The following is a 27,728-nucleotide window of genomic DNA, read 5'->3' as shown; positions in this document are numbered from 1 at the left end:
AAAAGGGAGCCTGTCTCTCACACACTGTTGGGGAGAATGCAAAACTGCACTGCTTCTAGTGCTCAATATTTATACAATAAACAGACTCAAAGTATATGATGTTAATGCAAAAATTTAATACGTTTGAAATTCAACATTACTTTAGAGTTGGAATGGCAAAATACAATGGCAAAAACCTGGAAACAACCCAAACGGAAGAGTGGATGAATACACTGATATATATTCACAATATCTCATATTACAAAGGAGTCAAAATGAATAAACTACAGCTCTTCACAACATGGATGAATCTTACCAGTATACAACTTTAAAATGTTGCACTGCTAAGAGTCAGCTTGAAGGGGCTCCTGGCCAAATCAGAGACAATTTGAGGATCAAGATAAACAATGATAATAATGGATTACAATCCATTGAATAAAATAGGAATACACCAGTTCACATTGATATAAATAAATGAAGAGAAAGGAAAGCTCTTTCTAACAGTAGAATGCCAACCCAATAATGGAGAGGAAATGATGGAAATAGAGAATTACCATTTGGCACCAACTATAGAAGTGGATGATTTAGACATGAGTCTTCAGTGCTAAGATTGGTGTGTGGAAGTTTGATGAGGAATAGGATACTGGCATGATTTTGGAATACTAATCAATTACAAAGGGAAAAACAGTGAATTTAAGAAACCAACATGATCAAGTGATCAAGGTTAACATCACCAGTGTCAGGAGGAGTCTACATTTTGTGCCTCCTGATGAGACTCACTGGGAAAAGCAAAGCACCATTTCGTGGTACTCCTGCAAACAAGGGACCCCGGTTGTAAGCCGTGCTATAGAAAGTAAGGCCTGTACCCTTTAATAAAACTGTCAAGGCCATGAAAGACTGGCAACTCTTGCAGATTAAAGGAGTCTGAAAATACACAACTAAATGCAATACGTATTCCTGTATAGCATGTTGACCCAGAAAGGAAAAGAGACATTGTTGGGATAGTGGGCGAAATTTGAATGGGCTTAGTAGATTGGGTGGTAGTGTTGTACCAATATTGATTTCCTGGTGTGGAAGATTGTTTGCTGTTATGTAGAAGAGTGTCCCTGTTTGGAGGAAAATACCCGCTGGAGTGTTTAGGAGTGATGGGACATCATGACTGCAGTTTGCTCTCTCAACCCTCAAACGTTTCAGAAAAAGACTAATAACAAAGGATATATGCACACACACACATACTCAGAGTGAGCAATGAACCAATAACATGTTAACTATATGAGAATCTGGGTGAAGAGGACATGGGAGCATGGGAGTTCTTTGTACTGTTCTGGCAACTTTTCTATACATTTGAAACTATTTCAAAATATATTATTAAACTATACACACACCCACACACTACTCCCCATGGAAACTCTTTGCTTAGGATACAATTACCAGAGCCAAATTTTAAAAATAAATTGTATTTCTGCTAATAAACACATAAAAATTATAAAAATTGAGAAAAGGATTTTTTAAAGTTGCAGTGTTATGTCATAAAAGTTCTCAAAATAAAACTATGCAACTGTTGAGTAAGGCATTTCTCTCTGGATTTTTTCCCCAGTGAGGGTTGTGAGTGAATCTGCACTGAAATAACTATCCTACCTTGTGCACTACATACCTTTTTTTTTTGGCCGTGAGGCTTGCAGGATCCTAGTTCCCCGAATATGAAAATGGGTATTTGAATAGACATTTTTCCAAAGAAGATATGCAAATGGCCAATAAGCTCAAGAAAATATGCTCGTTAGTCATTAGGGAAATGCAAATCAAAACTGCAATGAGATGCCACTTCACATCCACTAGGATGCCTATATTCAAATAGACAATGATAGTGTTGATAAGAATGAGGAGAAATTGGAAGCCTCATTCATTGCCAGTAGGATTGTAAATTGGTACATACAGCTGCTTTGGAAAATAGTTTGGCAGATCTTTAAAAGGTTAAACGTACTCTCTTTCTGTGTCTCTTTCTTCCCCCTAACACTTTCTCTTTCTTAGTCTCTTTCTCTCTCCCTTTTTTTTTTCAGTCTCTTTGAATCTTTCAGTCTCTCTCTGAATCTCATTTTTAAAACTGCTCTTTTAGAACGGGAAACAGTTCAGGTCCTGCTGTGGCATGGGGCCTATGTCTCAGTCACGTCTGCTGTGAAGCACACGATGCTCTATTTATTGTAGAAAGTGACTTTATTTGCTTTCTAGAATTGTTTGTAACAGATGGTATAAGAGAGGTAATAAAGAGAAAAATCTATGCTTGTAAAGAATACAAAAGTTAATTTTACTTACTGTAATATGACTGTCTTAAACTTATTTTCTCTCTGAGAAATAAATGTTCTAATGGGCAGCAAAAAAAAAAAAAAAAAGTTAAACATAAAGATACTGTACGTACCAGCAATTCCACTCATAGTACTATAGCCAAGAGAAATGAAAACATGTGTCCACAGAAAAACTTGTACATGAATGTTCATAGCAGCATTATTCATAATGGTCAATAGGTGAAAACAACCCAAATGTCCATCAATTGATAAATGGACAAGCAAAATGTATATCCAATGGATTATCCAGCCACAAATCAGAATGAAGTATTGATTCATGCTACAACACAGGTGAATCTTAAGAACAGTATGCTAATTCAAAGAAGCCAGACACAAAGGGCAATGCCTTGTATGATTCCATTCATATGAAAAGCCCCAATAGGGAAATCCATAGAGACAGAAAGTAGATTAGTGATTGCCAGGGGCTGGGCAGAAGGAGGGGAAAGGGGAAATGACTGACAATGGGTATAAGTTTTCTTTTTGGGTGATGAAAATGTTCAAAAATTGATTGTGGTGATTGTTGCACAAATGCATGAATATCCTAAAAACGACTGAATTGTACACTTTAAAAGGATGAATGGTATGATATATGAATTATATCTCAATTTTTTAAAATTAATTATTTTTGTCTGTGTTGGGTCTTCGCTGCTGTGCGCGGGCTTTCTTTTTATTTGCAGCGAGCAGGGGCTACTCCTCACTGCGGTGCGCAGGCCTCCCGTTAAGGTGGCCTCTCCCACTGCGGAGCACGGGCTCCAGATGCGCAGGCTTCAGCAGTTATGGCACATGGGCTCAGCAGCTGTGGCTCGAGGGCTCTAGAGCACAGGCTCAGCAGCTGTGGAGCACAGGCCCAGCTGCTCCACAGCACGTGGGATCCTCCCGGACCAGAGCTCGAACCCGCGTCCCCTGCATTGGCAGGCGGACTCTTAACCACTGCGCCACCAGGAGAGCCCTCAATTTTTAAAAGTTTAAAAATATATAGCTCATATCTTTTCTTTCCTTAGTACCTTACACCCCTCTTTCTCACCTTTACCAAATCCCATCACTGTTACTTACTTTTCCAAAACCTATATCAAAAATCTATCTTAGCCAGTGATCCTTCTACCTATGTATCTTGCTTTTGCCCTGCGCTACAGTTGTACATAGGTCTATCTCTCTAAGAGTAAGGTTGTGTCTTATACCACCTTGTATGTATGTCCCTTGGTCCTTACACAAAACAAATGTTTATCAAAATATAATTGATAATTACTATTCTCCCCCTCAATTTTTAGTACTATCATTCACCAGATCTGTATTAAATATCTGCTTTGTGCCGGGGAGCTCAACACAAAGAACAAATAGGGTTATTATCCTCAGCAGAATTTATAATCTAACATTTACAATTTCCTTGTATCCTAATTTTTGTTTAGAACCCCCACTAGATTACAAACCTCCTTCCTTTGTATTGATACTTTCCCTAACTACCTACTGTAATGCTCAACATACTCGGTAAGTAATTGCTCAGTACTGGGAATAAAGCCAGGTTTGAAATCACTGACTCCCTGAACTACTTCTCCAAAGAGCTAGTATTCAATCTCCCAGGAAGATGATTTAAGCCTCGTTTATTCATTAATTCAGCACCTCTTATGTGCAAGCTTCACTGTCTTGAATCATGATTAAACTGCAACTAAAATTAAAGTCTTTCATAAATTTTTTTTAAAAATCAAGGGCCAATAAAGATCTCTAGGCAGTCTCAGTAGACATAAAAGTAGGCTATATATTTTATGCACATAAACACATAATCCCTTTTTTAAAAGTTATTACAGGCAATACTAAACTATTTTCTATGTGGGAAGTTTAGTGTTTATGAATATAGAATACCAATTTATGTAAAGTAAGATGCAAATTGCTCTTCTACGTCAAAAGAGCTGAATTTTTTAAAAAAGTAATACAGTTTTGACATTATTACCAACTATAACTGTCCAATGGAAGGCAAGTTTTTTTAATTCAATATTTATTCAAATTTATTCAATATTGAATTTTTTATTCAATATTATTACACAGAATTACAGACTGTTGTGACTTTTATTCAATTTGGTATCCTATTTAGAATAAGAGCAGTGAGAATTATGTTTTACAAACATTGCATTATTACTTCATCATTGTGATATGGCTTTACTTGATCGTATATAGAGAAAAAAATAACATCGGAATTAAGGCAATAACCACATGTGCAAACCAAGCACAATACCCTGACACAGTCTTTAGTAAAAAGCTCTTTTGGTTAGGTGAGGATTGATGTTGCTGCATGCAGGTCAGTCACTGCTTTGAAGGATAAGCTCTGAATAGCTTCACTCATTTAAAAAAAATCTCTCCTACTGGCCCACAATGGCCAGAAGAAGCCTTCGGTAATCTCCACTCGTGTCACTTGCAATCATTGTGCCCAGGGTCTTCTGATACATCTGACTGAACATCTGTTTTATTTGTACAAGATCAATCTGCATGCAAGACATGATATTTTTGATATTAGAAAACAGCTGTTAAAGAAAACTGATATTTATTAAATTATTCTTTAATAGTGAAAAGATCCTAATTATAACCAAAGCAGAGGGGAAAAAACACCAAATGACTGGCATTTTATAGCTAGCATTCATACCAGTACTAGCGTCACCCAGTGAATGTCTGATTTACTGTTCTGTAAAGATATTGGATAAGGGTGATACTAGTTTCATCTACTATTCCAAATATATTAGTCATTTAAAAACCATTTGATAGGATGGCTATTATCAAAAACACAGAAAATAACAAGTGTTGGCAAGGATGTGGAGAAGTTGGAACCCTTGTACATTGCTGGTAGGAATGTAAAATGGTGCCACCACGGGAAAATGGTATGGTAATTCCTCAAAAAAATAAAATAAAAACAGAATTACCATATGATACAGCCATTCCACTTCTGGGTATACACAAAAGTGAAAGCAGAGACTCAAATATTTGTACACCCATGTTCATAGCACCATTAATCATAACAGCCAAAAGGTGGAAGCAACCCAAGTGTCCATTGACGGATGAATGAATAAACAAAAAGTGGTGTATGCATACAATGGAACATTATTCAGCCTTAGAAAAGAAGGAAATCCTGACACATGCTACAATGTGGATGAACCCTGAAGATGTTAAAAAGGACAAATACTGTACGATTCCACTTATATGAAGTATCTAGAGTAGTCAAATACATAGGACAGAAAGCAGAATGGTGGTTGCCAGGAGTTGGGGAGCAAGGAGAATGGTGAATTATTGTTTAATGAGTTTTCAGTTTTGTAAGGTGAAAAAGTTCTGGTTGTGATGGTTGCACAACAATGTGAATGTACTTAATGTCACTGAACTGTACACTTAAAAATGATTAAAATGGGAATTTTGTGTTACGTATATTTTATTATAATTAGAGAAAAAGGGATCCTGCTTAGAAAATTTAAGTCTAAAAACAAATACACAAGAAGATTTTTCCAAATACTGTATTACGGCTCTCTTTTAAAAAATGATTTACCTCCTTTCACATAATTTCATAGCATATGTTTTCTTTTGATTAAAAAGAAGTCCACTAAATAAACAAAGTCAAAGAAAGGAATACATCTGAGGCTATATTTAGGTAAAAAGATAAAGATAAAATTTTTTACAGTTATTTCATAATTAAGTGTATGCTAAATTTTAAGAATTTTTATGTGCAATGGGATTAATCTGCATAGGTCTTTCATACAGTTTTTTTTTTTTTCCACCCCGCGCCTCGTGGCTTTCAGGATCTCAGTTCCCCGACCAGAGATTGAACCCAGGCCATGGCAGTGAAAGCGCCAAATCCTAACCACTAGACCACTAGGGAACTCCCTCATAGTTTTTTACATAAGCAAAATGAAAACCAAAAAATAAACATCTGGAGTTCCCTGGCGGTCTGTTTCACTTAAGCAAGCCTCTCTCACAGCATGAGGAAAGTGAACACTGTGCTTTATACAACCTCTACCAGCAGTGAGAAAGAGAGCCCTTTCTTAATGTCAGTCCTGAGGGATTGACAACCAACTAAGGAACTTTTAAGAAATTAACATTCTAAGTCAGACAGAGAAAGACAAATACTGTACAGTTTTACTTATATGTGGAATCTAAAAAAACAAATGAACGAACATAACAAAACAGAAACAGTTATAGACACAATGAACAAACAGGTAATTGCCAGAAGGGAGGGGGTTGGGGGAAGAAAAGAAATAGGTGAGGGAGGCTAAGAGGTACAAACTTCCAGTTGAAAAATAAGTAAGTCACAGGTATGAAATGTACAGTGTGGGGAATATAGTCAATAACTACGTAATATCTTTGTAAGGTGACATGTCATATCTAGACTTACCATGGGGATCCTTTTGAAATGTATAGAAATATCGAATCACTATGTTGTGTAACAGAAATAAGCATAGTGTTGTAGGCCAATTATACTTACAAAGGGACAAACTCATAAAAAGAGATCGGATTTGTGGTTACTAGAGGTGAGGGGTTGGAGAGGGAAGATTGGAGAAAGACAGTCAAAAGGTACAAACTTCCAGTTATAAGATAAGTAAGTACTAGGTATGTAATGTACAACGAGATAAATATAATTAACACTGCTTTACGTTATATATGAAAGTTGTTAAGAGAGTACATCCTAAAGTTCTCTTCACAAGGGAAAACATTTTCCTTTAATCTTGTATCTATATGAGATGATGGATGTTCACTAAACTTACTGTGAAAATCTTCATGATGCATATAAGTCAAATCACTATGCTGTACACCTTAAACTTATACAGTGCCGATTATAAACTTATACAGTGTCAATTATATCTCAATAAAACTAGAAGAAAAAAATGTTTTTAATATTGCTAAGAAAAAAGGATCAACATTCAAAATCAAGTAAGATCAGACAAACAGAGAAAGCCTCACCTCACTTCGAGTGACCACAATCCTGACCAGGGTGGAGTCATCTGTGCCGGCACCTTTCATAGAATAGTACAGCCTCTCAGCAAAGAAGGCAGGGCGGTTCAGGGCACACTGCACTGCAAATGAGAGATGCTTCAGATGTGAAATGACTTGACAAAGGTGTGCACACACCAGGTTCATCTATCACTTCTAGCTGCTTTTGATCATTTTCTATGTAATCATCTCAGAAATCTGAGGTGAGTTGAAGATATTCTCCCCTTGATTTTTCTCAGCCTCCATCTTTCTTTCCAGCAGCATCAGACAGGCTACCTTCAATTCTACAAGATTCCCTCTGGCCAATAAATCCCATTTTCTCTCCATAGATGCAGTCACTTAGCTTCTTAACATTTTCCCCCTTAAAGTGAGAAAAACTGTAGCAACTGTGCCCTGGTAATATCTTACTTAAAAGGAATAATGACTAAAATCTGAATTCTAGATGTCAAATATATCATTTGACTGAGGGAAGGATGTAAGATACACTCCAATATAAAAAAGAAAACACAGATATGAGCAAAGATTTGAGAACGATAATAAGAAATCTGACATGTTTTCTCTTAGGAAAATTAAATTAGCAAAGTCTCTACCTGCAGATGGTAGAGATGTACTAACTATACATCATTATGTTAGCTACAATTACTATAGTAGTATTTGTAAGATATTCAATTGCTAATATCAATGTGTTGCTAATATTCTCTTTAGTCTTATATTCTCCATGAGAATGAAATTTCCATTTCATTAAACATCTGAATGTCAGGACACCAAAAACTGGGTTTTTAATTTCAAAATGGAAAAGGGTCTCATAGGGCTAAGTACTTGAAAGGTGTTTTGGGGGGCTCAAAATGACGCTTTGTGTGGTGGCACTCTGTAGTTCCTTAGGGCTTTCCTATTCACCTTAATGGAAATGCTACAATCTATCATATATTTTTGTATAGTCCTCAAGAAGGGCATAGAGAATACAGACCAAATAATTTCAAAACAATCCTATTTGATCACACCACCAACCATTCATAGAGAATTGCATATAAAAACATAGGATTAGCTTGGCCTCTGCCTAAGTAGATTCCAAGGAGGCTATATTAATAATCACCACTTAATGGGAACAACTATTCAAAGCCTCACTCATTTACAAACAAAACAAAGCAAAACACTAAAGTATCTTACAGATGGTCTTCAAACCACTTTCAACATTTCCAGAAAACTCACGGCCGACACTGCTTAACAAATCTCGATTAGCCATCTGTAAACAAAAAGTATAGTGGTTAAAATATTTTCACACCTTAAAATAGAAGCCAAATCTTCAAAAGAAAAGCTCATACCCTGGAATAGGCCTCCATGGTAGCTTTCAGCTGAGGAAAGCTTCTTGTGGCAAGAATCATGTTAAAGCAAGATTCATCTGTCCCTAATCTCCCCTCACCAGCCTGATAGAGACGCTGAGCATCTTCCTGAGCCAGCTGGTGGTTAACATTCTGGTTCTCATCGCGATTTCCCTGCAAAAGAGGAAGGCAGGAATTAGAAGAAGGTGATACAAGTTCTATTAAAAAAAAAAAAAAAAAAAAAGTTTTTCTGGGACTTCCTGGTGGTCCGGTGGTTAAGACTCCGTGCTTCCACTGCAGGGGACAGGTCCCCATGACAGGGACACGGGTTTGATCCCTGCTCAGGGAACAAAGATCCCACATGCCATGCAACAAAAAAGTAAAATAAAATTGTAAAAAAAAAAAAAAAAGTTTTTCCAATCTAGTCACTTTTGGATTTAAAGGGACAATTTACTAAAAATTAATGCATAAAGTTTGTCACGCTTATCTTTCATTTCCAAAGAAACTATACTAGTGTAACTAGTACTTTATTACACTGCCAACTTTGGATTTTATAACATATGACCATGGTTTAATGCGGTTATATTAAAATGAGAGGTTTTCAGGGCTTTGAGAGCTAAATTAAATCAGAAATGGTTTCCATAAAAAATCACACACACGTTTTATTTTTGAAAGTGTGGAAAATTTTATTAACATTCACTTTAAAAAGCTTTCTCTTGGTACACCAACAGAAAGGCGTTCTTAAAAAAGTTACTCTTCAGGGTTTGGTCCTTGGTTTAGAAGTTTTGGGGTTTTTGGTTTTGTTTTTGTTTTTATTCAATAAACATTTATTAACAGGTATTAAGAGACTAGGCATGATAGAAACCACAAGGACTGGAAGTGACTATGGCCACTCCATTCCTCCCATTAAGGAGATAAAAGATGCCTCCACAGTGGGATTAGGGCTATAACTGAGGTCTCTGGGAATTAAGTGCGGGCTCAGAGCAGGGAATGACAAATGGCCCAGGAGAGTCCAAGAATGCTTCTCTGAGGAGGTGGTTTGAAGGGTGGTAATTGGGCCAGGGAGAAACAGAATGGTGTGTGTTGAGACTGCAAAGTATGACACCTCCAGAGGCTGTGGCCACACACACAGACTCGTGATCCAGCAAGTCCTGAACACTAACAATGCAGCCACTTCTATCCTCCGGGAGAAAGCCTTCTGCCACCAAAGGAATTTCATTTTTCACTTCTCTTGTGATAGGGTCTACTTCTATTGGTTCATGTTCTGAGCCAATAAGCACTGTCCCCTGTTCAGTTCGGAGAGATAAGCTCTGAGGTTTCCTGGAGGCTGGATATCCCTGAACTCCAGGGTCTGAAGTAACTTTAGATTTCTCATGATGAAGCGACTACTGAGCCACGCTGAGGACCTCCTCTAATAGGAGATATAAACTACCACTCAAATGAAGAAATTATGAGTCTGCTTAGCTGGGATTTAAGATCAATATGCATTATACTAAGTTCCACTTTGTATTCATCCATGTAACTGTAAGGTATGGAGCACTTGCTTTGTACCAGGCTGTATTAGTCAGGGTTCTCCAGAGGAACAGAACCAACAGGATGTGTTAAGTGGTGGGGACACAAGAAAGACAAGGCCCCTCCCCTCAAGGAATTTAAGTCAAAGGAGGGAGTATATAATATGGAGGTTTCATGAACGTCCTTTCGTTCATCCAAGCGTAATCTTAATATACAAGTATTTATTATGAATGTATACATGAAAATGACATGTGAGCCTTTTAGAAGAAGTTATAAATAACTCAAGTACTGCTAGCCTGTACCAATTTATAGACCAAACTCTTCACTGGGAAGAAGAGAGGGAGGGAGGAAGCTCTGGGCCTGAATAAGAGTAAAGCTTAGATGGGTAGTTGGTTTCTCTCAAAAATATCAATAGAAACACAAACCCAAACAAAGGAAAGGCTGCCCTCTAGAGTCTCAGTGTCTGTCTGAGCAACAAAATGGCGAGGTGTTCCTTGAAGGTGAGAAACTGTCTTCTGAAGAGCACTGGGCACAAGGAATGTGTAGAAGCATATTCTAAATGGGCTACTGAATACAGCACAGGCAAAGGACCTCAGGAACAACTCCCCAGATGATTGCCTTTGGATTCAAGCACACAATACAGTCCCATTTTCCTAGGAAGCCACTCCCTGGAATAGGGTCCTTTACTTTGAAAGATGGCTGGGCCTTGAACCCTGCATAAAGAAATATTCAGCACCTCATTAAAGTCTTAATCATTTTTTAGCATTAACTCTCTGGTCCTGATTTTCTTTTCATGCTAACCTACTCCCCTGCTCTGTTACTCTGTTGTGGGTAAATTCAATGTCCTCCCACCCATTTGCTTTCTTTTCTCATTTCCATACCCACGCACTTCGGCACACTGTCTTTTTTGCAACTACCTCCCTTTGCTGTGAAGAGCCTCTCCTCTACTTTTAGAATCTTCAAGACTGTCCAACCTTGTGCACTAGCAGGATAGCCAACAACTCCTGATACTGAATCAGTGTGCTAGTCTTTTGCATCATCTCTTTCAAATATACCCTGATTATCTCATTCTAAGTGTATTTGTAGTATCATTCCAAATACCCTATTTGGAGAATTTTCTGCCACTTTTCCAGCACATTTGGGGAATCAGAACAAGGAGAGTACTAAGCACAATATTACTGTGAACGCTGAAACATTTTCTGCATTTCTGGCTCTCCTCACAGTCCTCACTCTTGTAGCACTTGCATGGCGGACCTACATACCTTCAGTTGATGGTCCGACTTAACTGACAGTACAATGCTAAGCTCAAAAGTACAGATTCATCGCCATTCTAAGACACAGAGCCTCAAGCTGATTTCTGATTTCATACAACCTTAAAGAGGTTAATTTCTGATTCCTTACAAAGGCCAGATTTGCAGAAATAAATTTCAGTAGTGACTACAAAGAAACCTGTACAGGGGATTCTGCGTTGTCCCCTCTTAAAGATGTCAAGATTCCAAGGGGGCTAAATATTAAAAGGAATAAAGAATGGCCACTGGCAACAGGCAGTAAAAAACGTTCCCTCCACCAACACCCGAACTTTCATGCTATACTCACCTGGCACATGGATACAAGTAAACGTTCAAAATGCCCTGATGTATCTGACCTAATATCCTTCTCAAGGTCTCGTCCAAATTCTGACTGATAACATCTGACAATTTCTCGGATTTCCTGATTTGTTCTTGTGCATAAAATTTCAATCAATACACGTTCCTGAGTTCCTGCTCCCTATGTGAAATGAAGAAAGGGAGAATTATACAACAAAACACCAAATTTCTGAAAGTAGTTAAATCTTACTGTTCCATCAAATATTTCTTTGGCCTCCAGACCTGAAAAGCTCTATATATTCAGGTGATATAAAATAATGTATTGATTTAGCTGTCACTATAAATTCAGAACTGCCATAATTTATGGGGCTTTACATTTGAAATAGGATAAAATACTCAAAGTAAATGCCATATAGTACCTTCATTGCATTCTGTAAACTCCAGGCATCATAATACGTAGGTGGCATGAACAGGGCAAGGATCAGTTCTTCCATATTTCCACTTAACTCTGACTTAAGATCTCTGATTAAATCCTGTTAAATTACAAATACAAACTAAGTATATGTGCTCTCCAAATTTTGTTTTGCTTAAATTTTTTAAGGAAAATATGAAAAAATGGAATTGAATTGCTATATGAAAGCCTCAATTGCTGTTCTGAATATTATATACTAAGGAATAAATAAATATTTATTTTAAGTTTATTACACTCAAGCAGATATATTTTACTCATTCTATCAATAAACACTTAATAATAAATTTATTGTAGTTCCACCACTACACTAGGTACAAAATAAGAGGTATAGGAAACAAAGAATAATTCAAATTAACAAAATGATAAACAGATATTTACTTAGTAGAAGAAACTGTTCTTACTCTATGAGGAAGTAGAAATTGTCATCATCATGTTCTTATTTGAAAAGATAAGATAAACATTTTAAAAAAGTTAATATAAAGCAGCCTGTACTCCAGCACCAGATGAGTAAGTAGCACAGAAATAAGCTGAAATAGGAAAAGTTAAAGTGGGCTAGAGAGCTCAGAGAAAACTTTTAGTCCAGATCTTGAAGAGTATGTAAAAATTAGCAGGCAAAGAGAAAGAAGAAAGGTATTTCAGGCAAGGAGGAGGAACACAAACAAGGAACAGAAAAGTGGTTCCCAGCCTTGGCTATATGCATTAAAATCATCTGCAGAATTTTTCTAAAAAAAAAAACAAACAAAAAACACTTACATCAAGAATGAATACTCAGAGATTCTGTGCGTGTTTTTAAGTTTGAAAAGAGATTATGATACTCAGCTAAGATTGAGAATCAATAGTATAGAGGCAAGAATGAGCAAAGCTTGTTCAATGGAACAAGACAACCAATTTTGTTAGAGGGTAATGTTTTCAGAGATTAGTAAAACAAAGTTGTAACTATATGCTTGGATTATTACCTTCAATACCAAGCTAAAGAGTGTGGATTTGATTCTGCATGCTGGGAGGAGTTGCTGGAAACTTTTACATAAGAAAATGGCATTGATACAGCAACAACAGGCAGTATCAACAGGCAGTACGGACTATAACGACAGAGGCTATAAATGAAATTTAGGCTACTGGAATATTTAGGTAAGAAGTAATAAAGGCTTGGACTTGAGTGGTGGAAAGAAAAAAAGGAGACAGAAGACACATTTTTAAAGAGCTCTTTTACAGATTAGATCAACAAGACACAGTCAATAACCAGTTGCTAGCACAAAGCAGTGCCTGGCATACAGTAGGCACTGAAACAATATTCACTGATTAATTGACAAAGAAGAGTGTGGAATCAAAGAAGACTCCACGGCAGGCTAGAGGAATAGTATTTTTATTAATAAGAAGTCAAGAGAAAAGGTAGCTGTGGGTAAGGAAAACAGGCTGGGAATTTAGTTTGAATTCAAAAGTGCTGTATGAGAAAATTCAGGACAACAAAGCACAGACTACATGTGAACTAAAGAAATTCATAATATGGAAAGTACTTTTGTGAGAAAAGTGAGTCTGATGTTGAACGCTAAGAGAAACTAGAGTTTGTGTCACTTAATCAGCCTTAAGACTAAGGAAGTGGATTTGGGGTTGGGCAGGGAGGGTAGAAAAGATGAGGTGAGACCAGCCAGTGGACCTCTACTTCCATTCTGAGAAAAGTACACTGGATTCAGAGGACATCAGAAAATTTTTAGGATTCCTATCTAAATGGCAAACCAATGCTACCCAGTCTTGCCCTTTATATTTAAGAAACGATGACACCTTTCAGCCACAGAATCTTGCTGGATTTAGTCACTGATCATCCACTCAACAAATATTTAAGTGGCTATCTGCTAGTGTTCCTGTACTTGGTACTATAAATACAAAGATGAAGATGACATGGTTTGCCTGATGGGCGCTCACAGTTTTGGGGAGTGGGCAGTGAGATTAGTTATAGTAGAGGTTTTACAAAGTGCTATGGGACCACAGTGGAAGAAGCAGCCAAATTATGCCCAGAGCAATGAGAGAAACTTCACAAAGTAGCTTAATCAAGACAAATCCTGAAGAATTTGTTTGCCATGCAGGAAAAAAGGCAAAGGTGTTCCAGGACAAGAGAACAACATATACCAAACAGAAGTATGTGTGCAGGGAATGGCAAGAAGTTCTATAAAGTCATAATACAAGATATGTTTAGAGGGAGGGAGAGGAGTGAAAGATGATGCCAAGGACCAAAAATAAGCAAGGGCTACATAAGAAGTCCTTGAATCCAACTGTAAGGAGAAGATTGAGAACCAAGCTACTGATCAGGATTGTGGTCATAATCTACTTTTTACTGAACATGTGTCACCTACCAGACATAGTAAATAGGTATGACTGTGAGATCAAGGACTACTCTAGAATTGGAAAGGCTTCTAAGAGAAATAAATATTGATGGGACTTCCCTGGTGGCGCAGTGGTTAAGAATCCGCCTGCCAATGCAGGGGACACAGGTTCGAGCCCTGGTCTGAGAGGATCCCACATGCCGTGGAGCAACCAAGCCCGTGCACCACAACTACCAAGCCTGCGCTCTAGAGCCCGCGAGCCACAACTACTAAAGCCCGCGCACCTAGAGCCCATGCTCTGCAACACGAGAAGCCACCACAATGAGAAGCCCACGTGCCGCAACGAAGACCCAGCGCAGCCACAGATTAAATAAAAAAATTTATTTAAGAAAAAAGAAAGAAAGAAAGAAAGAAATATTGAATACACCTCTCCTGGGGTCTCTGAAATCTAGCTGTCTCTACTTTGTACTCACCAGTACTAATAAAAAGACAGTATCCAACCTGACAGAATGCAGGGCGTAAGGCCACTGTTCATGCTCACTCCTGAAAAAAAAACAAAACATACCTTGCCATACATGGTCTTAAAAGCTGCTTTAATTTTTTGCCTTTGATCATTGGAACGACTGGCCACAACGTCTACAACTGCCTGCTCGTCTGTACCTGAAAGAACCATACATGTCTAAGTAAGGACGAGGGCTGTGTGGGGTGCTCCTTGAGGACATCTGTTAGATGCTTACAAGGTGCCTGGTGCCAGATTAAATTGAGGGATGTGCACACAGGCTCACATATAAACTTGGTTTATGATATAAAGCTTATTTTTACCTTACATTCAATCACTTGAATTTGATTGTAAATAAGACAAAAATATATTTTCCTCACCAAAACCCTTCATTGCTTTACGAAGAATTTCTGCATCTCTCATGGCATCAAAGTTGGCAGCCGGTCGGATTGTTCCTTGAGTTCCCTGAGTCATCGAAGCAGGCTGAGAACAAGAGGCATAAAATCCAAATCAGTTACTGTGGTAATCATTTCACAGTACATACATATACCAAACCAACATGTTGTATACCTAAAACTAATACAGTGTTATATTTCAATTGGGTCTCAATAAAACTGGAAGAAAAATAATATGAAAAAATGTTCAACGTCTTTAATAAAAGAAATACTAACTTAAAAAAAAAATCCAACTCAGGTTTCTCTGCTTACAGGAAGACAACTTAAGACTTCTCCGATTATGGGACTTCCCTGGTGGCGAAGTGGATAAGACTCCACACTCCCAATGCAGGGGGCCCGGGTTCGATCTCTCATCAGGGAACTAGATCCCACGCGCATGCCGCAACTAAGAGTTCGCATGCCACAACTAAGGAGCCCACCTGCCGCAACTAAGGAGCCCATGTGCTACAACCAAGGAGCCAGTGAGCTGAAACTAAGGAGCCCGCCTTCTGCAACTAAGACCTGGTGCGAATGAATGAATGAATGAATGAATAAATAAATATATATATATATATATATGGGGGGGGGGTGGAAAAAGACTTCTCTGATCATCACTCTTAGGCAAGGAGGCCAGTACTTAGGTTTTAGGATAAGGATATTTATTTTCATGGCTCATTCTGGAACAGACAGAGACTATCCTTCTCCCACCAAAAGACAGCCAGACACCAAACTTTCAGAAAACAAGATAGTCAAGCTTGTGAAGATAGTCACAATCTTTCTATGCCTTGGTTTCCTTCTTGGTAGAATAAGAGGGAAAAAAAGAGATTGATCCCTGGGTAGTGTGAGATGAGTGGCAGTGTTTTATTTAAAGAATATAATAATGGCTTTAGTGAGGTAGAGCCAGAGTTGCCCAATGAGATTTCAAACAAGCAATATACTTCTGGTAATAGCTCTTCATTTCCTGTATGGGCCCTGATTATTAGACATAAAATAAAACATTTTATAATAAGAAAAGCATGAAGATGAAATTAATGACTAGAGACTCTGTCATCTGAGGTACAATACTCTTCATCGATTTTATAAGGAAATAAACCAGAAAGCAAAACAAGGACTATATGTTTTTAAATACAAATCTATAAAGAAATTTAAAAATCACCATATGACAAAGACCACAGTAGGAAGTGTTTCAGGCAAGAATCATCAATGGATGCTAAAATCAGTGGGTAAAAGTATAATGAGAACCAAGATATTTGCATACTTTGTAACATTACAGCAGAAAACCTAGCAGACATCATCTGTAGCAAATGATCAAAACCAATTATCACCAGGAATGGGGTAAATCAACAACTAGTGCCTCCTGATATGATTCACTAGGGACACGACATCATTTCTGTGGTATTCCTGCCAAAATGGCAGAACCTAGATTTAATCAGGGGGACTTATCAGACAAACACAAATTAAGGATTATTTTACAAAATAACTGGTAGTATTCTTCCAATGTATCAACGTGATTAACAACAAAGACTGAAGAATTATTTCATATTAAAGGAAACTTAAGACATGACAACAAATGCAATGTTTCATCCTGGATTTGATCCTGAATCAGAACGACATTACTGGGACAACTGATGAAGTCTAAAGGTTGGGTAATAGTATTATAAAACTGTTATTTCCTGTACTGTGTTTATGTAAGAATCTGAGTAAACGGTATGTATACAGGAATTCTGTATATAATTTTTATAACTTTTTTATGTCTGAAATTATTACAAAATTAAGTTTAAAAAATTTTAAATACAAAGCTATGAAACAATTCATTAGTTTTCTTAAAATATTCGAATCAGGGTTTAAGAGAGATGGGATGCAGCAAGATGATATCCCTTCACATTTTTAAAAAAAATTTATTTTTGGCTGTGTTGGGTCTTTGTTGCTGCACACGGGCTTTCTCTAGTTGCGGCGAGCGGGGGCTACTCTTCGTTGCGGTGTGCGGGCTTCTCACTGCGGTGACTTCTATTGTTATGGAGCATGGGCTCTAGGTGCGTGGGCTTCAGCAGTTGTGGCACGTAGGCTCAGTAATAGTGGCTCACGGGCTCTAGAGCGCAGGCTCAGTAGGCGGCGCACAAGCTTGGTTGCTCCGTGGCATGTGGGATCCTCCCGGACCAGGGCTCAAACCCGTGTTCCCTGCATTGGCAGGTGGATTCTTAACCACTGCGCCACCAGGGAAGTCCCCCCATCACATTTTTTAAAATTTAATTTTAATAATACATTTTATTTAACCAAGTATCTCTAAAATATCATTTAAAGATGCAATCAAAATCATTTCAAAACACAAAATGATTCAGTTGCTTTCTAGGCAACTGAAATGGTATTTCGAGTTATACCCATTGAATACAGCAACAGCAATATGCCAACACCTGTAGGGGCAAAGTGATTGGGGAGAAGGAGACCAGACCCTTCGACAAACATTTTTATTCCTCCCACTCATCTCTACTCTCACACCAACATTTTCTTCTACCAATAAGCCCTAACAATCATCCTTCACTAGTTTCTAAGCCAGGAATGTAAGCAGAGAACTAACAAGAAATATTTGTATATTGGTTTTAAGGAAAAACTAAAATTATTCTACTTGTAGCAAATATTCAAGCAGAAAATTTTTTTCAACATATTGCCTTTACATGAGGCTTAATGTATCAAGCACTGATGAAAGTTTTCTTTGATGTAACCACTGTCACCAAAATCCTAAGCAGGGCAGAAGCCTCTGTTTATAATACACTGAACTGGACAGTAAGAGAAACTAACCCTCATCATGTACTGTTTGACGACTATCATTTTCTGTCATCCTCTTGTTTCTAAAAACAAACAACAACCACCAAAAGACTTATTCCATTTTTCATCTGGAGGGAAAAATGGTTTTGTTTTATGCTTTGTTGAAAGTCTAAGTTTGAAGTGAATCTTCATCAAGAATACTATCATTCTGCAGGCATTATACTGAACTCAAAGAAATCAGGGTCCATATTCTTGAGGTCAAAACCCTAACTACAGAGGATTTCTCAGCACAGCAAAGCCCATACTATCTGCCACCAAAAGTGCCACCCTTTGACATCCATTTCATTCCAACCTTCCTGCTGAAAAACTGCCATAGAATTAGAATTGGATCATTCAGGAGAGGTCACCTGGCCCAACTGCCCAACCAAGACAAAAACTTTCTTTACATCTTCCTATACATACACACACACACACACACACACACACACACACACACACACACACACACACACACCAACTTCTATCAGGGGATTTTCAGTGACAGGGAGCTCACCCCTCACAAGGTAGTCTATTCCACTTCCATCTATTCCACTTTCCATCTCCCAAAATCTACTGCTCTGTAACTTCCTGGTTTCAATTTAGGGTGGTAATTGTTATGCAAGATAAGCTGCATGTGTATGTGTGTTTTACTTTTAGTGTTTTTATGTTTAAAAATCTTTTATATTCAGTCATAAAACGATGTCTTTAAAAGCAGATGCATGCTTAAACTAAACTAAAAATTCTCATAACAAATGATTAGAGTAACTACAGATTTATAATATGATTAATAATCAACAATTTTTTTAAAAAAGGATTGAAAGCAATTTACTATGGGCTTTGGAGGAATATCATTTACTGTATCAGCAAAGCAGCACTGTATACCAGAGAGACCACTGGTCTGAGAGGCAGAAGAGCTAGTATCTAGTCTCAGCTTTGACTTTCACTAGCTGTGTGGCCTTGGACAAGTTTCTTGATCTCTCTGGAGCTCAAAAATTCCTCAAATCTGGAAAGGAAGCCAGAAAATGGCTAAGTTGTTTTTCTTCCAATTCTGTAACCCCTTACCAATCCTAGCCTAAAAAAAGCTTAAAAATGCTTGATCTTTATGAATAGACACTATGAAATGAGAAAATGAAGATAAGGTAAACATAAAACTGCTTATGTTCCTAGTAACTTGCATAGGATATAAAAGAATTAACAAGTCAATTAAAGAATAAAACTTAATATTAAAATAAGGAGCTATATTGAGACAGGGCAAAGATTTGATATATGGGAGACCTTCTGAGACTCCTGAAAAATCAATTTAACAGACATTAATTGGCTACTGTATTTAAAGCCCTGCCAAGCACTACAGGGACATAAAGATAAAAACAGATACAATGAGCCCTCAAGGAAGTAGTGAGAGACAAATACAGGAGAAATTAGAAACAAATGAAGGCACATATAGGAGATCTAGTGATTAGTGAACATTAAAAAACCTTACTCACTTCACTGCTATAATCCAAAGAAACAGGAGAGAAAACAGGATAGGAAGGTAAGGATTCTGTATTGATCTGAAAGAAGAGTGGAAAGTTATAAAGGTAAAAATGGAAAACAAAACCATACTTCATAAAACACTGGCAGAAATATCAATCACCCAGTCACCTGAGTTCATAGTTATACTGCCAGCAAGGGAGGAGGAAAAAGAACTAAAACCAACACCAAGAGTCCAAGTGAATCACTATGAAAAAGAGTATGGGTGTCATCACCTGTGAGAAGGGACCTATGCTCGTCTTATCAAAGTCATCAGGACAGTACTTAAAAGCAGGTGGACCAAAGAGCATGGAGTCTAACAGAAGCAAAGATTAAAGTCTTAAGTGAACTGTTTTAGACCATCTCCTCTGCTTCATGGAAACCTCTAATGTCAGCAAAGGAGTAGTGCTCTTCTTTACCATTATCCAGTTACCCAGACTAAATTTAAAAGGTAGGAAAAAAAAAAAAAATACCTGACTAGGGTAAGGAGATTGTCCTCCAGGGTACTGAGAAGGCATCGGTCCCCCAGGAAAACCACCTACATATTAAGAAAAAATACAGCAATCAGGTCTTAACTGATTTAATTTTTCAAAACAGCACTGATTTATTATGAATAAGGAAACATATGAGAATATTCACACTATTTATTCACTAGGATAATTTTTAAGTATTATAATTTACTGAATCAAAAACCAACTTTGGTCACAAGGACCTTTTAAAATATTCCATGTCCTAATTTCTTTAAAATAATTTAACATAATTTCTTTATAAACAATACTCTAAAAAAAGAACAAAACACTTAAACCAGATTAAATTCTGATTCTATCTGGAAAGGATGACAGGACATAGTTCTGGGGGTTGTTTCCTTTGTGCTATACTAACGAGCAGAGAAGTTCTTGAAGGTTTTGCTTTTTGGCTTCAGGACAGATAATTTTTTTTAAATGAAAAAAACAAGTCCTTATTGCCATCCTGCTGATTAAACTTTTTCATCAAATTAATACATTTCATGAAACCATATACTACCTAAGAAGTATTTAGTATAAACGTTTACTAAAGACGATCCCAAACATAAACTACTAAGTTCCTTCAACAGCAACTGCAAAATTCAAAATATCAAGCTACTGTTTTTCTCCGGACAGTTAGTACCTACCAGGTAGTGGGACCTGTGCTGGGCCCCCACCATAAGACTGTGAGGGTGGCTGCGGATAGCCAGAAAAGCCTGCTCCACTTGGTGGGGCTCCAAACCCTTGGCCTGGAGGAAGAACAAGAGAAAAAAAGAAACAAACTACAGCGACGGTTCTCATGACTGAAGTGAAAACTTTAGAAACAGTAGAAGAAAATATATTATTAATGCTATAGCAGTAGTCCCTTTTGGTCTAAATTCAATTTCTCAACAAATCCTTCCCCATTAAAAAATAAATTAAAAAAAAATGTTACTTCATTCATCTGCCTTAATAACTTATAATACAAAAGTGCTAAGTTTTTTGTTTGTTTGTTTGGTTGGTTGGTTTGGTTTTTTTACATACTGTGGACAAAGCTGTCCTAAGGTCACAATCATGCCAATTGAAATATGTTAATCAGTTCTTAAGATTACAAATTATCAACAAAACCATTATATATTGGTCCTTTATTACCATGAGATTTATTCTAATTCCTTTCACAACAGAATTTTGGAGACTGCTCCCAGCTTTCATGCCTCCTGAGAACCTTTATCCTTCTATCTTGCCAGCTAGGTCCTTACTGTCTAAGGTAGAAAGTAGGCTAAGAGCAACTCTGACCTCGTACAAAACAAGAAGGAACCAAGAGGATTAAAGAGAGAAGAAAAAAAATGCTATACTAATTCCACAACCCACGACTCACCTCCAGGATAGGATGGAGCTCCCCCTGGCTGTGGGGCACTGGGATAGCCGCCAGGGGCAGGGTAGCCTCCAGCTCCTGGGTAGCCTCCAGCTCCTGGGTAGCCACTACTTGGTGTTGGTGGGTAGGCACCTCCTCCCATTGGAGGAAAGCCACTAGGATAAGAATACTGACCAGGAGGGGGAAAAGATGACTCCTGACCCGCAGGCTGAAAAACCAGAAAAATTTTCAAATGAATGTGATCATCGAGAAATAGAACCTAGCTAAGGAAACAAACAAAGATAACTGTTAAGGTCTAGCTTATTCTTTTTCATATTAAAAAGCCCATTAGAAGTCCTGGTATCTCATACTAGTTTATCAGTATACTAGTTTGTCAGGACACTTGTTTGTCAGAATTCAGTTATATATAAATCTACCTGTGTTAGGCAAGAAGGGTCTGTTTCTCTATTTGGGAGTAAGAACCAGGCTCTTTCCAAACCTCAAGCCTTCAGGAACAACTGGCAAAGCTCATTAGTTCCTTCATTTTCCTAGCACCTGGAAATAATAGGAAGATTTGCCTCTCTAGCCTAAAGAGAAGAATTCATGGCTTTCTTGCAACACTTCTGGAACTGTGCATAATAGGGAAAAAAAAACAACAAACAGTGACCTGAGTCATACACTGGGTGTGACATTTTGGACCTCAGTTCAGATCACACAATGTCTAAGTGTGGAGAGAGTGTTACATGTTCACTGAACTTTTTCTCAGGCCACAAAACTAGACTACATTTCCCAGGACCCCGTTGCAGTTAAATAGGACCATATGACTGAATACTGGTAAACGAATGTGGACAGAAGTAACGTACACAACTTCCAGCCTGGCCCCCTTAACTTTCTGCCCAATCCTCTAAGCTCTCTCTTCTTCTCTCTTTTCCTTCATCTGCCAGCTGGAAGCAGAAGATCCAGTGGAGGACTCCAAGGCACTAGAGGATGGTAGAGCCAATATAACAAGGCAACAGAGGATGGAAGGAGCCTGGGAACCCGCAAGACGACATGGAACAAAGCCTCCTAGCTCCCCACCACACCCCTCCCCCCGCCACCCCCACCACTGACTTCCAGGAGACTGAAGTAAGCAAGAAATAAGTTTTTATTGTGTTAAGTCATTGGGATGTTAGGGTTGTCTGTTTTTAACAATTAGCCTATATTGACTGAAATGGTGGTCAGAGTCCAGTTTAGTACATAGGGACCTGGGAACATATTCATAATTCTCATCTCTTCTATGCTAAATTCAGGAGAGCTATATATTCACTTTACATAAGAATATACACATTATCATTAATCTGTATAGGCCCCTCTTTCTATTCTCCCAGAGTTAGAAAGAAGCCCTACATACTTATGAGCATAAAATTGAAACACAATTCTTACTTATGCCTCAGCTATGAGGTTAGTCCTCAGAACAGTATAGACATCAACAAGGCAGAACTTGGTAGCACATTTATAACATGCACTCCAAATACTAAAAGTCTCAGAAGTACTAATCCAGGGACCTCTAATCCACTGCAATTTGTTACCTCTGAGTCAAGCCCCTCTTAAGTTATTTTAAACCTTCTAACACAAAGGTTAAAAACCAGTAACTCAGGACTTACCTGGTGGCACAGTGGTTAAGAATCCGCAGGGGACATGCCAATGCAGGGGACACAGGTTCGATCCCTGTTCTGAGAAGATCCCACATGCTGCTGAGCAACTAAGCCCGTGTGCCACAACTACTGAAGCTGGCGCGCCTAGAGCCCGTGCTCCGCAGCAAGAGAAGCCACCGCAATGAGAAGCCCACACACCGCAACGAAGAGTAGCCCCTGCTCGCTGCAACTAGAGAAAGCCCGTGCACAGCAACGAAGACCCAACGCAGCCAAAAATAAATAAATAAATAAATACTTTAAAAACAAACAAACAAACAAACAACAAAAAAACCCAGTGACTCAAAGGATCGATTTAGCTTACCTACATGTTGTATTGAATCATACAGCATTTAACGTTTTTTTTTTTTATTAAAGGAATTCCTTTTTTTTATTTTTTTATTTTTGGCTGTGTTGGGTCTTCGTTTCTGTGCGAGGGCTTTCTCTAGTTGCGGCAAGCGGGGGCCACTCTTCATCGCGGTGCGCGGGCCTCTCACCATTGCGGCCTCTCTTGTTGCGGAGCGCAAGCTCCAGACGCGCAGGCTCAGTAGTTGTGGCTCACGGGCCTAGTTGCTCTGCGGCATGTGGGATCTTCCCAGACCAGGGCTCGAACCCGTGTCCCCTGCATTGGCAGGCAGACTCTCAACCACTGCGCCATCAGGGAAGCCCAGCATTTAACATTTAAAAATATTCATTTCCCAATTTTAAAAATTGGGCAATTTCACATAAAATCCAGATTGTTGGCTTTACTTGAAGATATGGAATTATCCAGCAACACTGGGTCAGCCTCCCTGCATGGACACATTCGGCTTAAGCTGACTAACTACTGCCTTTCCACAGGTGAGCCAAGTCCCTGTAGTTCCCCACAACACCTGCCTTCCCTCACGTACTCTACTCAGTACTTCTGGCCATTTGAATTTATCACCCCTGCTCTAGAATATTTGTAAGATCTGTCATGGGCTGGCTAGTTCTATACAAGACCTGTGCCAAGGACATGAGCTATTTTAGTATCATAAGTGGCAATACTTACAGGATATCCAGGGAAAGCTGGGTAGCCTGTGGGGGGATAGCCCGGGTACGACATTCTGTAACAACAATAAAAAATGTCTTCTGTAATTTGCTATAAGGATTAAGGCCTTTGAAGATATATTTTGTCATAGGGTTTAATCAAAACACACCTTCTTTCAAAAGAGTCCAGCAGGCAGACTGATTCAGTAGTTCTGAGATGGGGCCCAAGATTCTGTATTCCTAACTAAGCTTCCAGGTGATGCTATTGCTGCTGGTCTGTGAATGATATTTTGATACCAGAATATTTTGGCATTTCTGAATCTACCACCTAATTCGCCAAGTTTTTCAATATGTGTTTTGGCTCGTCTCCCCAATACAGCTATAAATGATTTGTATTTCTTTTTTATCAAGACACCAAACAATGACATATACACACTACTATATATAAAACAGATAACTAATAAGGAGCTACTTTATAACACAGGAAACTCTACTCAATACTCTGTAATGGCCTGTATGAGAAAAGAATCTAAAAAAGCGTCAATATATGTATATGTATAACTGATTCACTTTGCCGTACACCTGAAATTAACACAACATTGTAAATCAACTATATTCCAATAAAAATTTTTTTTAAAAAAGTACCCCAAACAAATCCAGTTCAACACTTACGAAAGCCCACTATTAAATAAGCACTGTCCTAGGTGCTGATACAGAGATGGTGGCGGGGGGGAAGGAAAATGAGAAAATAAATTTAAGTTATTATAGTGCTCCTTATGACATAAGCACAGCATAGAAGCTAAAAACTTGCTAAATTGAGAATGAATGGGCATATATTTAGTCGAAGTTGAAAGAAAATAAGAAAACTGATCCAGTCAGTTTTAAAACAGTCATTTGGGATCCAAAGACCTGGTTGCAAAGGATGTTAAATCATTTTTTGCTGTCTTCTTCCCCAAGCCCAGTTGATAAAAAAAGGAGTAAAGGAGAAACAATACCATCTAAGAACAGTCAGATGGACCAAGGGCAAAAGAGGTCAGGGTCAAAAGAAAGTGAAAAAGTCTGAAAATAATTTATGGGAGAAATTAATAATAATTTTAAAGGCAACAAGTTTTATAGCACCAAAGACTACAAAAACAATTTAAATTTCTAAATCTCAGGAACTGTTCCAGTGACAAAGTCCTATTTCTACAGCCTTTAGCTACTACATTAAATCTTACCTTTAAGGGCACTAGAGGAACTATGTCAACAAGAGTTTCTGAACAGAATGAAGATAAAGACTATCTGTACATGAGAAAACTTATAACAACTTTAAGAAAATGAATCTGGGTACATTTTGAAGCATAATTATATAAAGGACTAGAATGCAATTCCATTTCCAGGATGTACCTCATAAAAATACTTACACAAATGCAAAATTATATATGTACAAAGCTATTCATTACACACTATTTGTAACAGAAAAAGGTTGGGAATTCCCTGGCAGTTCAGCGGATAGGACTCAGCACTTTCACTGACATGGCCTGGGTTCAATCCCTGGTCAGGGAACTAAGATTCTGCAAGCCACGTGGCATGGCCAAAAAAAAAAAAAAAAAAAAAAGAACAATCTAAAAGTCCATTAATAAGGAACAGGTAAAACAGATTATGGATAGCCATACAATGAAGTGTTAGGCAACTATTAAAAATGAGCAGCTCTCTTTTTACTCATATGTGGAACCATCTCTAAGTCATATTAAGTGGGAAAAAAGCAAGATGAAAAACTACATAGATAATTTGCAACCAAATGTGTAAAAATTACATTTATTTGCTTGTATATAGAGAGAATATCCCTGAAAGTATACTCAAGAAAGTAGGAAACAGTACTCCACTGCTGCCTCTGGAGAGGAGAGCTGGGGCATAACAAGGAGACTTTTCAATGTACTAAAAAAAAGGGCTAAGAGTCCTTTTGGAATTATGCATGTATCGTCTATTCAAAACGCAGATTTAAAAAGCTTTTGTAAAAAGCTGAAACAAACCCGAGGGTGACTCAACAAACTACTCAACTTTGCCCAAGGAATAATCAGACTATACCAGTGAACCAGAACTTTTATTTCCTTTTCAACATCCTCCGTCAGCAACTACTTTAAAAAGACTAGAAAAGCATTCTTGGTTTTCCAAACCATCTCCACCCAGTGAGTCAACTACTAAAAGGGATGGGTCTCACTATGCAAGTCTCAGAGATGGCATGAAGCCCAGGAACACAGGAGGCAGCTGCTGCAAATTTATGAAACAAATACAAAATAGAAAGGGTGTATGAAGATGGCCAACAGCAGATACTACAATTTTCCAAAACCTGCCTCTTGATTGGGAAAGACCATTTAAATCTGTCAGCAAGGACCCTTCAATAAAGAACTGGAGGCACGACTAGGCTCTGCATGGACAGCGTAGGCACAGTCACCACCAGCGAGGACTCAAAGGAGGCTTCACTTTGCAGTGGTCGAAATTCTCTCTTCTACCTCCCTAGCTAGTACTTGAAACTCCTTCCCTGCCTGATAGGTAACTCATTACACTCATTATCTAATTAGGACAGATTATCAGATGAGCTCTCCACCAACTGGCAGAAATTAGAGAGTTTAAAGGCAGTTGGATGACTTCTTTTCATTTCTGTCACTTTATGGTGGACATCAGCCATCTCCTTCTGCAGAAGTGTTCACACAGGTTGGGTTCAAATCAGCGCACGTTTGCTGCTGCTAAGGTACTAGGAATCAAATCTGGAATGCCACTTCCCTGAATAGTTCCCAAGAATTATAAACCTGAACCAGTGTACAATTGTAGGCTTCCGCATTCTGTCCTAGGTTCACTAAGCAAGTACAAACGTCCCAAGTTTCCCTAAATTTGCTGTGTCACCAGGAAGTCTAGTCACCAGCCGGACTTAGCTTTCGGTGCTGCTCACCGGTTTTCCTACTCAGCCCTCCTTGGGGTCGCTTCAGCAGGGCCATCCTCTGGCCTCAATCCCTCCACCTGTGGTCCCCCTGCCTGCGCGGGAAGCCTCACTGCTCCCTCGGACCTCCGGACAGCCGCGGGGCACAGACGACCGGCGAACAGGACTTCCCGTTGCCCGGCCGCCTCGCCGATCCCGCCCCAATGCGCCCCCGGCCGAACGCCCCCACCAGGCAGCCCGGGTCCCAAAACGCGCACACCGAGTCGCCGGCCACTCCCGGGGCCCACAGGCTCCTCCAGCGCCCCCCGGCTCGGGGACACACGCGGGGCCCCGCCCTCTCCCGGCTGGCAGGCCTCAGAGCAGGCCGGGGCGAGGCGACCGAGGGGGACGAGGGGTGGCAAGGGTAGGGTACGCCGTTCCTCACCTGACTCCGTGGAGCAGCGTCACAGCGCAACCTGGTCTCGGGCAAGATGGAGCCGGGGGCGGGCCCGGGAAGGGCGGGGCGCCGAGGGCCACCGCCCGAGCCCGTTAGGATCGCAGGGGGCGGTGCCGACAGAGCCAGTCCCGGC

General features: G+C 38.9%; 1 protein-coding gene, 1 long non-coding RNA gene and 1 pseudogene across 6 annotated transcripts in view; 1 reads left to right on the top strand and 2 right to left on the bottom strand.

The window, feature by feature from the left end:
- LOC309642703 (protein FAM136A pseudogene) overlaps positions 1-27,728 on the top strand; it is a 294,376-nt pseudogene that overhangs the window by 85,038 nt on the left and 181,610 nt on the right. The window lies entirely within an intron of this gene.
- On the bottom strand, positions 97-27,728 carry ANXA7 (annexin A7). Of its 4 annotated transcripts, none has more exons than XM_082424543.1 (15): positions 27,584-27,602; positions 24,413-24,518; positions 24,265-24,319; positions 21,589-21,793; positions 20,879-20,980; positions 20,202-20,266; positions 19,704-19,769; positions 15,364-15,466; positions 15,050-15,144; positions 12,114-12,227; positions 11,705-11,875; positions 8,600-8,770; positions 8,445-8,520; positions 7,248-7,360; positions 97-4,792 (listed from the first exon to the last, which is right to left on the bottom strand). In XM_082424543.1, the coding sequence occupies exons 3-15, from the start codon at positions 24,316-24,318 to the stop codon at positions 4,670-4,672; spliced, it is 1,458 nt and encodes a 485-aa protein (XP_082280669.1). In that variant the 5' UTR covers position 24,319; positions 24,413-24,518; positions 27,584-27,602; the 3' UTR covers positions 97-4,669. The 4 variants fall into 4 exon arrangements, with proteins under 4 accessions (XP_082280669.1, XP_082280668.1, XP_082280667.1 ...); XM_082424542.1 differs by lacking the exon at positions 27,584-27,602 and adding an exon at positions 27,172-27,330; XM_082424541.1 differs by lacking the exon at positions 24,413-24,518 and having other exon boundaries at positions 27,584-27,728.
- Positions 15,745-19,696, bottom strand: LOC309642729. Its single transcript, XR_014253346.1, has 2 exons — positions 18,667-19,696; positions 15,745-18,632 (listed from the first exon to the last, which is right to left on the bottom strand). It is a non-coding gene; the product is annotated as an uncharacterized lncRNA (long non-coding RNA).

Source organism: Balaenoptera physalus (genome assembly GCF_965194825.1).
Source record: "Balaenoptera physalus genome assembly, chromosome: 14".
In the NCBI taxonomy this organism is placed as follows: Eukaryota; Metazoa; Chordata; class Mammalia; order Artiodactyla; family Balaenopteridae; genus Balaenoptera; species Balaenoptera physalus.
The sequence above is the reverse complement of the archived record's forward strand: the minus strand, read 5'-3'. Positions and strand labels throughout refer to the sequence as shown.